This window comes from Nelumbo nucifera, chromosome 1, assembly GCF_055504915.1.
Source record: "Nelumbo nucifera cultivar China Antique chromosome 1, China Antique-T2T, whole genome shotgun sequence".
In the NCBI taxonomy this organism is placed as follows: Eukaryota; Viridiplantae; Streptophyta; class Magnoliopsida; order Proteales; family Nelumbonaceae; genus Nelumbo; species Nelumbo nucifera.
This window is the reverse complement of record NC_142649.1, coordinates 123,743,197-123,755,961: the sequence shown is the minus strand read 5'-3', so window position 1 is coordinate 123,755,961 and position 12,765 is coordinate 123,743,197. Positions and strand designations below refer to the sequence as shown.

General features: G+C 39.7%; 1 protein-coding gene across 4 annotated transcripts in view; it reads left to right on the top strand.

Annotated features, from left to right (window-relative positions):
- The first annotated feature begins 1,915 nt into the window (after positions 1-1,915).
- Positions 1,916-12,765, top strand: part of LOC104590383 (DNA/RNA polymerases superfamily protein) — a 47,380-nt gene continuing 36,530 nt past the window's right edge. The window contains exon 1 of one of the 4 annotated variants that reach the window (XM_019196515.2): positions 1,916-2,119. In XM_019196515.2, the coding sequence (XP_019052060.2) occupies positions 2,041-2,119 (79 nt within the window). In that variant the 5' untranslated portion in view covers positions 1,916-2,040. The remainder of the gene's footprint in view (positions 2,120-12,765) is intronic. The other 3 variants (XM_088894140.1, XM_010249034.3, XM_088894141.1) reach the window with 3 other exon arrangements.

The following is a 12,765-nucleotide window of genomic DNA, read 5'->3' as shown; positions in this document are numbered from 1 at the left end:
CCTCCTTTATTTTTTCTATTACTCTCTCTTCTTTGTTTTTTTCTCTTTCTTTCTTATCTCTTTCTCTCCTCCCTTCTCTCTATCTGCCACCCAATTCTCTTCTCCTCTCCCTCTTATATAGAGGGAGACAATTATGGGGTGGGGAGGTTAGAGCAACCTCCCCACTCTTCATACATGGGGTGGTTGCTTAACTCCGCCCATAACCAAAATTTAAAATTTAAACTTATGTGGAGTGGGCTAGCTATCAAATATGCCCCCATCGAGCTTTATTTATTTTTATTATTTTTTTACATCATATATTTTTAATAATAAACAATTGAGCATGCCTATAAACGGGCTCTTTGGTGTCTTCACAATTCTAATGGAATGATCGACTACTAATACAACGAATGATGTAATTCTTATTCTTGAATAACCTGGATAGTATTGATTACAAAGCCAACTAAATTCACTATCAAATCCAATGGACTGCTTCCCTTGAAAAACAAGCAAGCAATAAGTGTAATAGTGTATTCAGTAAAAAAAATAAAGGATTTCAATTTTTATGAAATAGAATTGTCTCTTAATTTGATATTTTGATCTAATAATGTTGATAGGGCATGAAAAATGGCCATTGGCAGCTGGGTCAACATTTCACTGACCCTACTCCTGTAGGTTGTTTATCTTGCAAGGTGGCATGGGCTTGTCACTGAAGCATTGGTTGTGGGCGTAAGCAGCCACAAGGAAAATGTTGACTGTCACCCTTGTGGTATCCCTCCACAAAGTTTGTTTGCCTTGAAATATGCATGCCTGAGACTCTGTAGGCCTAGAAAGCTGTATGGGGTGCCACTGAGAGCATTGATGTCTTGCCACTAAGAGCATTGATGGACAAGTCAAACCATTGCAACTTTGGTAATTGGCCTAAGCTTGCAAGGATGGTGCCCTTAACCTAGTTCCTTGAAATATCAACCCTTTCTAGTTCAATCAAGTTTGGGATTTGACTTGAAATTCTATTGCTTGCCAAGTTCACCAGTTTCAAACCCGAACCTTCACTGAACTCTGGAATCTCACATGTGATTTGATTGTTTAAGATGTCTACAAGCTCCATAGATATGATTTTGTTAGTGTTTAAAAGCGTTGATAATGGCCCATAGAGTTAATTTGAGTGGAGATCAATAGAGGAAAGCACATTTGGTAATGCAATCTCTAAAATGTTCAACCTCAATTGGTTGTATGTGAGCTTAATCTTATGTAAACTTGACATGTTTGTGAAGAAATTCAAAAACCCACCTTGAAGAAAGTTGTTAGAGAGGTCAGTGGAGTTCAAAAAAACCCCATTGTCCCAAGCATCGAATGTTACTTCTTTACCTGGCCGGAGTAAGCTTCAACGATGAAAAAGTCAACGATTGCCTCTTCTTGAGTCAATGGAGTGAAGGGACATTGAAAGAGGATGAAAAAATGACAAAGACTTTATAGGATTACTCTTTTCTGAGACGGATAGAGTTTGGATGAAAGATCAAAGAGCTGCATTCCTTGTACGATTGAGTTCGGGATTAGAAAAGGATAAATAGGTCGAAGGGAGTTTTTTGGTCGATTTTCAAATGATGGTATTCAGTAAAAATATATTAACTTACAAAAGGGTAAAATGGACATTTCAAAAAATTGATGCAATGGTTTAACGTTTTCCTTACGGAAGGGAGGTTTTGTCGGGGGAGGTTTTTGTTAAAATGAAACTAAAGGGGAGGCTTTTATGATTATCAGAAACCTTAGGGGATGTCTTTGCATTTTACCCATTTATCAAAAACGTCACCGGGTATAAGTATTTTACTATTTTACCTATTAAATAACACAAAATTGTTTATCAGTTTTGTCAACAACCAAACGTAGCTTTGAATTGGACGTCGAGGATCGAATGGGAAATTCAACGGAGGCAAACCAAAAAGACCGCGAAATGGATAAAAGTCTCTAGGTTTATAGTACAGGGCTGTATATCTTTTCCTCATTTCTCATTCCTTTTATCCCGTTGGTTTCTGAAGTCTGACAGACAGCAATTGGGGTAAGATGCAGACGGGCGAGACATCAGAGCAAGGAGCCAGGCCATGGCTATCATACCACACCGTATACACAAATGCCAAAGCAGGTATAGAATTCTTGATCGGTGTACAATTTTACGGTTCGAATAAATAAACCTATCGAAGAAATTTATCATTCAAATGGGTTCATCTCGGTGTTGTTTTTTCGACATTTTCTTTATATTCCATAAAAATATACCAATTGGGGGTTGGTATTGAAACAATATCTCGTTGAAAGTTGAAACTCTAGAAGGCAGGTTGGTGGCACTTACAATCATTATGAACTTATTTATTTGTTTTTTCTTTATGCAGAATGAATCATTAGATCTTACATTCTTTTGTGATTATTCGTTTGTTTTAGTAAACAAGAAATAGAGCAAATAAATAGACAACGACTACTAGATTGAACGCGGTTTGGCTATCTGTTCCTACGTCCACAGATGAACCCCGCCAAAATTTCACTAGGTTGTCAACTGGAATTACAAACCTAGCTTCTTCTTACTAGCTCTTGAAGAACAATAGTTCTCTCATTAACCGCAGTTTAATATCAATAGAGAACGAAAATACTCCGAACACCCTTGTATGGGCAGTAGTATCAGCAAATAATTGACTAACTCTACCCCTGCTGTTTGACTATTGTCTAATTGTCTTAAAGTACCCCTACTGTTTCTGACTTGCCATCGTTAAATCATAATAGAAAAAATAAAATATCGAATTTGCCCTCTACTATTTTTCAAAATTTCAAAATAAAACTCAATTGATAAAAAATTTCCAGAAGATGAATGACAGACGTTAAAGAGGAAAAAAATCAAATCAGGAACAACTGATGAATCTACAAACATATGGACTGAATAACAACTGACAAAACTTCTTTGAAAGAGAATGAGAAATCAAAACCACCTCTCCACACGTGGGTGCCAGAAACGTTCCCAGATGAAACAATGTATAGACAAACCTCTTTGAAAGATAACGAGTAAAGAAGAGATCCACGATGAGATATAACAAATAAAACAATCAAAAAGGGGGAAAATTGAAAAATCCAACCCCTCGTATTATCTTTGGTCAAAAAAATCCAAAATCTGATGCATTTGTTTCTATTGTTATTCCTTTTTTTTCATCTTTTATAGATCTCCCTATGATACTTAATGCATTTATTTTCTATCTGTTATTCCGAAAAAAGATCTTAGAAGAAGCACAGAAGCACAAGCGGAGGCCGAATGGGCTAGAAACAAAATGGGAGTGGGCAGGGGCAACGTGACTTCAAGGCGACAGTTTGGAACAAACATCGCGACTTTCCAAATTGCAACTTTCCATTCTCCAAATTGTCTTTCCAGATTCAAATCATTTTGGTTCAAAATGAAATAAATAGATAAGAGAAATTTTCTCCTTAGTTTTTCAATTCTCCCCTCATGTAGCTAGAATCCACAAAGAAGTGAAGCGAATAAAGTCTTGCAACTTAGGTTTGTTGACACTACCAGCATTTTTGCTTGAGATTGTAGCAAAGGGAAGCTCACAGATAGCAACAGAGTCACCATAACTTGTAGTGAAATGTGATACCCGCACACCACTGCTCCCAACAACTATTGTGAAAAGGTCGGAATCGTAGTGTCGAGGCTCCGTGCCGTTTTTGAACTCCTCTCGGACTGTGAAGAAATTATTCACTCCCCCATTGACTAAAATTGAATAATGGCAAGAAGAGAGGCAACCATCTATCCATTTACACCATTTGTCTCCAAAGCTGCACTCCCAAAGCACCTCTAATAGAAAGCTACACTACCAAATTGTAGGCCTTTTCAAGATCCAATTTGCAGACAAAACCTCGAGTTCCCGATCTTCTCATCTCCTCAACACACTCATTTGCTATTAAGATCTAATCAACTATTTGTCTTCCTTGAACAAAAGCATCCTGAGCTTGACTAGTGAGAGAGGGAAGCACATTTTTGATCCTCAAGGACAAGACCTTATCCAAAATCTTTTGTAGGTTTATTCCTCCAGTACTGATTGTTGGTTAGGTGAAGTTGTTGGACAATGTATGCCTCTAGCTCAATGAGAGCTCTTAAGGCAGCTCTCTTGACACTCCATGACCAATTGGTAATGGTGGCATGCCTTTTGATGCAGGATGAGGCATCTTATGGGTGAATGATGGGCCCATTAAAATTGCTCAGCAACCAAAGGCAGAGGTTATAACATTACTTATGGGAGTTAGGATTGTAAAGCAGAAATGCTTCTCCACTTCCATAAAAAATGAGGGCTTGTTTGTTTCTTCTAAACTCTTATATCTTAAGAGGAATTTTTTAATTTTAAGAGAAAATTGGGTGTTCGTTTCCTCTTATCTCTTATTTCTTAAAGTGCAATCATACAACCTTTTGTTTTCCAATTATACCCCCCAAAAGACAAACAAAAACTCTCATATATAGGGTCAAAATGGACATTTGATGATTTTCAGAATTCAGAATTTAAAACAACATTCTTTGCATTCAGAGTTCCAAGGAAAGAAAAGTTCACCAATACCAATATACCTCTTAATGTAATTATTGCACTTTTAGATGTCGGACTTCAGAGCAAACGAATAGGCCCTGACTCTTTAAACGCAATCAGGTGGAGCAGGAAAGTTGGCAGTGGACCATGGAGACTTGTTTATTTTTCAACAAGATAAGGGGAGCCATGGAGTTTATTATTTCAGCTCAGATCAGATTGATTCCAAGGGAACTAAATGTAATAGTTGATGGGCTTGCTAAATCAGGAATTTGCATTCCTGTACACCTTCTCATGTACCTTTTCTCTAATAAAAGTTTAGAGCTTCCTTAGAGAATTTTTTTTTAGAATTTAGTGAAGTTGAAATTGCAGGTTTGTCACTTTTCTTTTAGCCTAAGTTTTAGGTTGGCAAAACTTGTCATATTGGCATTTTGTGTCATTAGCTGTGACTCTCCTAAATGGATGAAGTCTGTATTGAACACTTGTTGAACTCCAATGCTCCATGGATTCTTGAGTGACAATTCCATGTGACACTTTATTTCTCTTTAATTATTCAACATAAATAAACAGCTAATGTACACAATGAATGCTATTTTCCTATAAAATGTTTTCAAGTAACAAAGACAAACTTCTAGACCTTTTCTAGAGGTTTATAATGTTAAGATTCAACAAATATGGATTGCTTTAGTAGTTTATTTATTTTTATCAATTTGTTTTAGTAGTTTATTCTTTCTATAAATGTGCTCATGAGTCCTTGTTTCTTTGTCTTGCTGAGCCAGGCTCCAGGACATGTGTCAGATTATGGTTCCTGTGTCCATGTCCATGTAACATCAGTCATTAGATAGGCTATTTAGTTATCTATACTAACATATGGATGGAATGACCTGGGGTAGTTGTATGTTGTGAACTTGTCTACATCTGGACATAACCAAAATTGATCTCCCCACTTAGCGGAATAGTGAATGTAAATTGATGGCTGTTCCTTGGGGATTTTAGGACCTGCAGAGGAGTTGCTTTTAGAGATGCATCATAGGAAATCTTCCTGACCTATTCAGGCCCTATTGGCTATGACAGCTTTCTCAGGGCTAAAATAAAAAGCATTATTACAAAAATTTAGGGTTATGATAGTTTTAGATGTTTAGAATATGGGGTGGAGGAAAACTCTTAGGTGGTAATCAGCTAGGTTAGGATGGTGGTGAGGACCCTTGGGAATTCCAAAGTTTTGTGAGGGAGTCTAGAGCTTTGGCATCAAAAGTTAACATCTTGCTTATGGATAGGAAGCTTCTCCTCCAGGATAGCTTTTTAACCGCAAAGGCAAGGTGCTTTGGCAGCTAATTCCTGGGGCTGTTTTTGGGTGTTTTGGATGGAGATGAACAGAAGAATGCTTGACAACTATAGGGACATCACAATTCACAGCTAAGATCTTCCCCTGGACCTCAGTCTACAGAAATTTTCAAAAATCCTCTCATACTTCTATTTTAGACCTCAGTTTTTTTCCCCTCTTTTGAGTTTTGTTCTTTTTTGTAAGTAAATATGAGAAGATTTCTACTTCAGAGATGCTCACTGTATGGGCCAGTTCCACCCTCTTCTCTGTTTTTTGGATATCAAAAAAAAAAAAAACACAAAAGAGTCATGCCATCAGTTAAACCATTAAAAATTCATTGGCACAACTACTTTTTGGCTTCAATGACAATACTCAAACCATCTTTTCCCTTTTTGGCCTTTCACATGTAGGGGTGGCAATTGGGCGGGTTTGGGTCAAGCTTCAACTCAACCCACCTAACCCATTAACATTTTAGCAAGTTTAGTTACATAAGATGTTAAAACTAACATATTCTAATCAACTTATCAAGACATAGCTTAATGGTAAAATTGTTTGTCTTTCATTTGGGTGTCTTGGGTTCAAATCACATTGAAAGCATTAATTTTTACATTAATAGAGGTGTATTTTCAATCCATGGCCGGGCTGCCCAACCTTGCCAATGGTTCAGTGAACTGACCGGTTCAGAGTGGTGAACTCCATTGGCGACTTGTCATATGTATATATATATATACAAACTCCATTGGCGACTTGTCAAGCTGGATTGGCTTGATAATGATCACACAGTGGAGTGGATGGTTGGTGCAGTATTCTGTGTGGACAGAACCTACTGTTTTAATGGCTGCAATCTCCAAATGGTCAATTGGTAGCCGATGTATTTACACCTCTAGAGGGTTGAGACAAGGGGATCCTCTTTCTCCTTTCCTTTTCACCTTGGTAGCCGATGTATTTAGTAGGCTCATTTCGAGAGCTGATGGGTTGGATATGTTTAGAGGATGGAGGGTAGGAAGAGAGGGTATTGTGGTGTCACACTTGCAATTTGCAGATGACAATCATTTTTTGTGAGTCTGGAGATCCCTCAAAGGCTAGAAACGTGAAAGTAGTAATAAAGTTGTTCGAATGCGTGTCGAAGATGAAGGTCAATTTTGAAAAGAGTTGTGTAGTGGGGGTAAATTTGGAGATGGAGGAATTGAGTGAGGTAGCAAAGTCCTTAGGTTGCCTTACATCTAGTTGGCCCTTGAAGTACTTGGGTATGCCTCTAGGAGATAATCCAAGAGAAGGAAGATTTTGGAATTCGATCGTAGAAAAATGCACAAAGAAGCTGGCAGTTTGGAAGAGAAACTACATTTCCCTTGGAGGTCGGATCACTTTAATTAGAGATACTCTTGCGAACTTGCGAACTTACCTTCTATCTATCTTTAGAATGCCACAAAAGGTGATTTTGAAGGTAGAGAAAGTCATGAGGGATTTCTTGTGGGAGTTAGGGGAAGGGAGGAAGGATCATGTGGTTAGGTGGGAAATAGTGTGTAGGAGGAAGGAGCAGGGGGGATTGGGATTAGGCAATCTAAGGAAGAAAAATACAGCATTATTAGGTAAATCGCTATGGAGGTGGCCTCTAGAAAGGGAGAGACTTTGGCATAAAGTGGTAAGGAGTGTGCATGGTGTTGTAGGCAATGGATGGGATGCTGGTGTATCTTGGCGTGCTACGCTGAAATCCCCATGGAAGTTTATTCATGGTATTCTTCCCGTTTTCCTGAACCTGATCAGGTATGATGTTAGTACTGGAGACAGGGTTTTGTTTTGGGAAGATGTTTGGATTGGTGACTGTGCCCTCAAGGACTTCTTTCCCTCCTTGTATTCCATCTCGTGTTTTAAATACGAGCCAATTCAAAGGTTTGTATCATTATCCTTTTCTTCTAGCATAAACTAGAATCTAGGTTTTAGAAGAGGTTTGAGAGATTCTGAGCTTGACCAGGCTGCTTTGCTTCTCAAAACTATTGATTTTGTTTGCTTGGACCCTCCTTCTGTAGACTCCCGCCATTACCTTCGGGTTCCTTTTCTTGTGCTTCCTTCTTTGCTTCCTTGTGCTCCTCTCCATTGCCTCAACCTTTTCATAACAAGGAAGTTTGGTCCAAACCTGTCCCTCCTAAAGTTGGAGCCCTTTGTTGGGAAGTCTCCCTCGGGAAAATCAACACTTTGGATGTTTTGCAAAAAAGAAGACCTAGTCTTTGTATCTCTCCTAACTGGTGCACCCTATGTGAAGCTAATGAGGAAAGTTGCTACCATATACTAATCATTTGTCCTTTTGTTGTAGGCCTTTGGGAAAAGCTTTTTGATCTTTTTGGGTGCAGGTGGACAAAACTGGTGCAAATTTGCATTCTTTTTGATCCTACAACTTTTAGGTGGCCAAAGAGAAGAGGAAGAGTTTTGTGGAGGTGTGTTAGAGTTGCTTTGGTGTGGACTGTGTAGGAGGAACGAAATGCTAGAATCTTTAATGACAAGGAGAGGGATCAAACATGTGTGTTAGAAAGTATCTTATGTAGGGCCATAAGTTGGGTAAAATCCTTGGATCTGTTTTCCACCTACACTTTCGATGACATAAGGAGAAATTGGGAACAACTAGCTAAAAGTTTTGCAATCAGAAGCAAGCCGATGGTGGATTGGAAGCCTCCTGATGTAGGCGTCATTAAACTAAATTTTGATGGTAGTAGTTTGGGCAACCTGGGGCCATCTGGAATAGGGGGAGTCTTCAGAAATGATGAGAGTCAGATTGTAGCTCCATTTTCTGGTCCTATAGGGTGGGGAGACTCTGTAAATGCAGAACTCCAAGCTGTGTTACAAGGAGTAGAATATGCAAGAGAGTTGGCAGTGAAGCATTTAATGATTGAAGGTGATTCCAAATTGGTTATTGGATGGCTAAAAGAACTAGAGACGACAGCCTGGCCGTACAGGGGGGCTTTGAGAAGATTTAAGTGGCTGACTTCAAATATTTAAGTCACAGTTCAATGGGAAAGAAGATCGACAAATGGGCTGGCAGACCTTCTAGCTAAACAAGGAATACATAGGAATCAACTCTTTCGGGCTCAATTGTAAGCTTTATGATGTAGTTTGGAGGCTGCACCCCGCGCCTCTTTGTGGGGAATTGTATGATGAATACTTAGTTCTTTATTTAATAAAGTTTTCATTATCATTATCTATCAAAAAAAAGAAAAAACTAAAGCACCGGGACTAGATGGTTTTATAATGGCTTTTTACCAAGATTGCTGGGACATTTTGAAACATGACCTCTAGAGAGTTTTCAATGAGTTCTTTGAGAGAGGTGTGATAAACCCTAGGTTGAAATCTACCTTTCTAGCTTTGGTTCCAAAGAAGAGTGGTGCTGTTCACTTAAAGGAGTTCGGACCTATTAGTTTGGTAAACAACATATAAAATTATTGCTAAGGTTCTCTTAAGGAGAATTAGGGTTGTGCTTCCTCACATCATTTCCTAGAACCAAGGTGCCTTTGTTAGTAATAGGCAAATTACTAATGAGAGTGTGGAGGACATGAAAAGGAGTGGGGGAAAAGGAATCGTGTGCAAGCTGGATCTAGAGAAGGCATGTGACTTGGTGGACTAGTCTTTTTTATTGCAAATTGTAGAGAACACTGATGTGGGCCCCACAGCTACAGTCCCACTGTGTTCGTATGGTAGAAGATGTTCTAGTCTGCCTAGGGTTAGCTATTGGTCATTTAGTTGTTTCAGTTGTTATTTATTTCAGTCTTATTTTTTGCTCTATTTGTTATGTAAAGACTTAGGGCAGATCTGTCCTTTCCATGTAATGAGCATAACCTATAAATATTAATTAAAGTGGCGGCGGCAGAACATTAAGCTTCTGCTCTTCTTTTCAACTCTTGTGTTCTATTGCTTCTCCTCCCTCTTCCTCTTCTTTCCTCTTACCTTTCTTCTTATTTTTGATCCTGAAATCCATTAGGGTTCAAGACTGATAACAATCCTGAACTTCTACTTGGTATCAGAGCTAGGGTTTCTCATGTGAGTCTAGTCCAGCCGACCACATGAGAACCATCTAAGGCTGGAAGCTGAGAAAGCAGGGTTCGTTGACTGGTTCTTGGAGATCTCCAGAGGATTAGCAGCTGTTTGAAGAAGTGCCACAATTGCAGCGAGTTGGTGATCAGGAAGAATCAAAGAAGGCTAGGGTTCGGGTAACCTTGGTAGGCAGCGAACTGCATCCTATTGTAAGTCTTTTATTTTCTAAGAGAGGTAATATCAGAGAAGATAGGTTGGACCTATCCAGCAAGGGTGGCCGAACCACTTTAGGGTTTTATCTCTCTATTCTCTAGGGTTTTGTCTTATCCCTGCGGCAAACCGTAATAGTTCTCCTCAACATTGATCAGTTTTAGGGTTTCATATTAACCCTAATACAAACCTTATCCGTATGGTACTGTCTGGAGTGTACGGCTTTTAGGACTGGTTAAAATCTCAAATTGGCTTCAGCATATCAGATTGTTCTTCAAACTGTTTTTCAGTTTTCTTTTGGGGTTTCGAACACTTCTAAAGGGGTGAAAACAGTTCGGACTGTTGCTGTTGTGTGTGGCTATTGATTTCAGATCAGTTTTATACATGTTTCATGCACATCTACTGTGAGTACAGATTGGTTCTATACTGATTTTGTGATTGTGGCTGGTAGTCCTAGTGCTGGTTTTGACTGTAGTAACCCTAATTTTGAGACTTCTGGTTCTTGACCGAAATGGAGTTTAAGAATTCGACAGAAGGCAGTTTTGGGAACAGTAGTTATGGTGGTGGTTCTGAGACAGGTTTTCAGATTACAACCGTAAAGTTTGATGGATCAAACTATTTGGAATGGGCCCAATCAGCCATGATGGCTATTGGGGGAAGGGGCAAAGTAGGGTATCTCTTGGGAGATGTGGTAGAACCTTCCAAGGGAGACCCTATGTATACCAAGTGGGTCCAAGAAAACTAATTGGTTATGACATGGCTCTGTAATTTTATGTAGCCCCATATCAGCCGAAATTACTTATGGGCAAAGACAGCCAAGGAGATATGGAATGTGATGAAAGAGACTTACTCCCAACCCCTTAATGTTGCCAGAGCATATGAATTGAAATGTGAGGTGAATTCCCTTAAACAATGAGAGAAACCGGTGTCGGTCTACTTCTCTACCTTGAAGTCCCTGTGGCATGAGATTGATCACTTAGAGACTCTTGAGTGGGGGAGTCTCAAAGATGCTCAGATACATAGAAAGCACATCGAGACAAACAGAGTGTTTGAGTTCCTGGCAGGACTGAATTCAGAATATGATATTGTGAGGCAGCAGATTTTGACCAGAGATAGTGTGACCCTCTCTCAGGCATACTCCTTAGTGCACAGTGAAGAGACCAGGAGGAAAGTCGTGATGCAACCTCAGCCGCTTACACCTGCCTTGGTAGCTGTCAAACCCAAAACAGAGGGTGATTCAGAGAGGGACAGAAAGAAGGAAGATAAAAGGGATGTGGTGTGTGAGCATTGCAAGAAACCTAAACACACAAAAGAAACATGTTGGAAGCTGCATCCACATTTGGTCCTGGCAAAGTTGAGAAATAAAAAGGGTAATGCTCATGTGGCTATGACTACTGATTCAGCATCCTCATCTGGCACAAGAGGCACACCATTAGAGACCTTAGCTGCAGTTCGGGCTGGTCTAATACAATTGGAGAAGGAAGTTGGCAGTTCAGCTCAGTTACCGCAGTCATCGTCAGCCCCGGCCACATTGGCCTTTGCACACTCAGGTACTCGAGCCTCAGCCTACCATGCCTCCGCTCCAGGTACTACTGAACCTTGTTGGGTAATAGATTCAGGTGCATCCGACCATATGACTAGCTTGCCCTCTTTGTTTACTACTTATTACTTATCTTCTGGTAGGGATAAAGTATCTATAGCTGATGGCTCTCTTGTCCCTATTTCTGGCAAGGGTGACATCAAACTATCGGATATTATATCCTTGTCCTCTGTCTTGCATGTTCCTAAACTGGATATTAACCTCCTTTCCGTTAGTAGTATTACCAAACATTTGAACTGCTCAGTAACTTTCTTTCCTGACCGATGTGTTTTTTAGGACCTGGAGACGAAGAAGGTGATTGGGACTGGCCGTAAGATGAATGGGATCTATCTGCTCGGGGAGAGTTCTCGTCGGGAAGAGTCAGTGGATAAGAAGTTACTTGTTTCTCAAGTTGTGAGTCCGGTTATGCTTTGGCATAACCGATTGGGTCATTTATCTTTTCGGTCCTTGAAGAGTCTGTTTCCTACTTTGTTTGAGTCTGTTGAGTCATCTTAGTTGAAGTGTGAAAGTTGTGAGTTTGCTAAACATTGTAGAAACTCTTATTCATTGAGTAATAAAAGGAGTAATAGTTCTTTAGATATTGTGCATACTGATGTTTGGGGGCCATATCACATTCCTTCTATGGGTGGGTACATGTATTTTTTGTTATTTGTTGATGACCACACCCGGTTTTCTTGGGTTTATCTTATGCGTTCACGAGATGAGGTGCCTGCCCTGACCCAAAACTTCCACCAAATGATCCTAACCCAGTTTGATGCCAGGATCAAAGTGCTTAGATCTGATAATGCAAAGGAATACTTTGCTAAGCCATTGGCATCGTATCTCCTTAATCATGGGGTTATCCACCAGAGCACTTGCCCTCATACACCTCAGCAGAATGGGGTTGCAGAAAGGAATAATAGGCACATCTTGGAGGTGGCTAGAAGTATTATGTTTACCTCCAATGTCCCTATTCGCTTCTGGGGTGATGCTATCCTTACGGCGGTATATTTTATTAATCGGATTCCTTCCCGGGTTCTTGATATGAAACCTCATTTTTCCCTTCTATACCCCAATGAGGAGTTGTTCACTATTCCTCTCAAGAC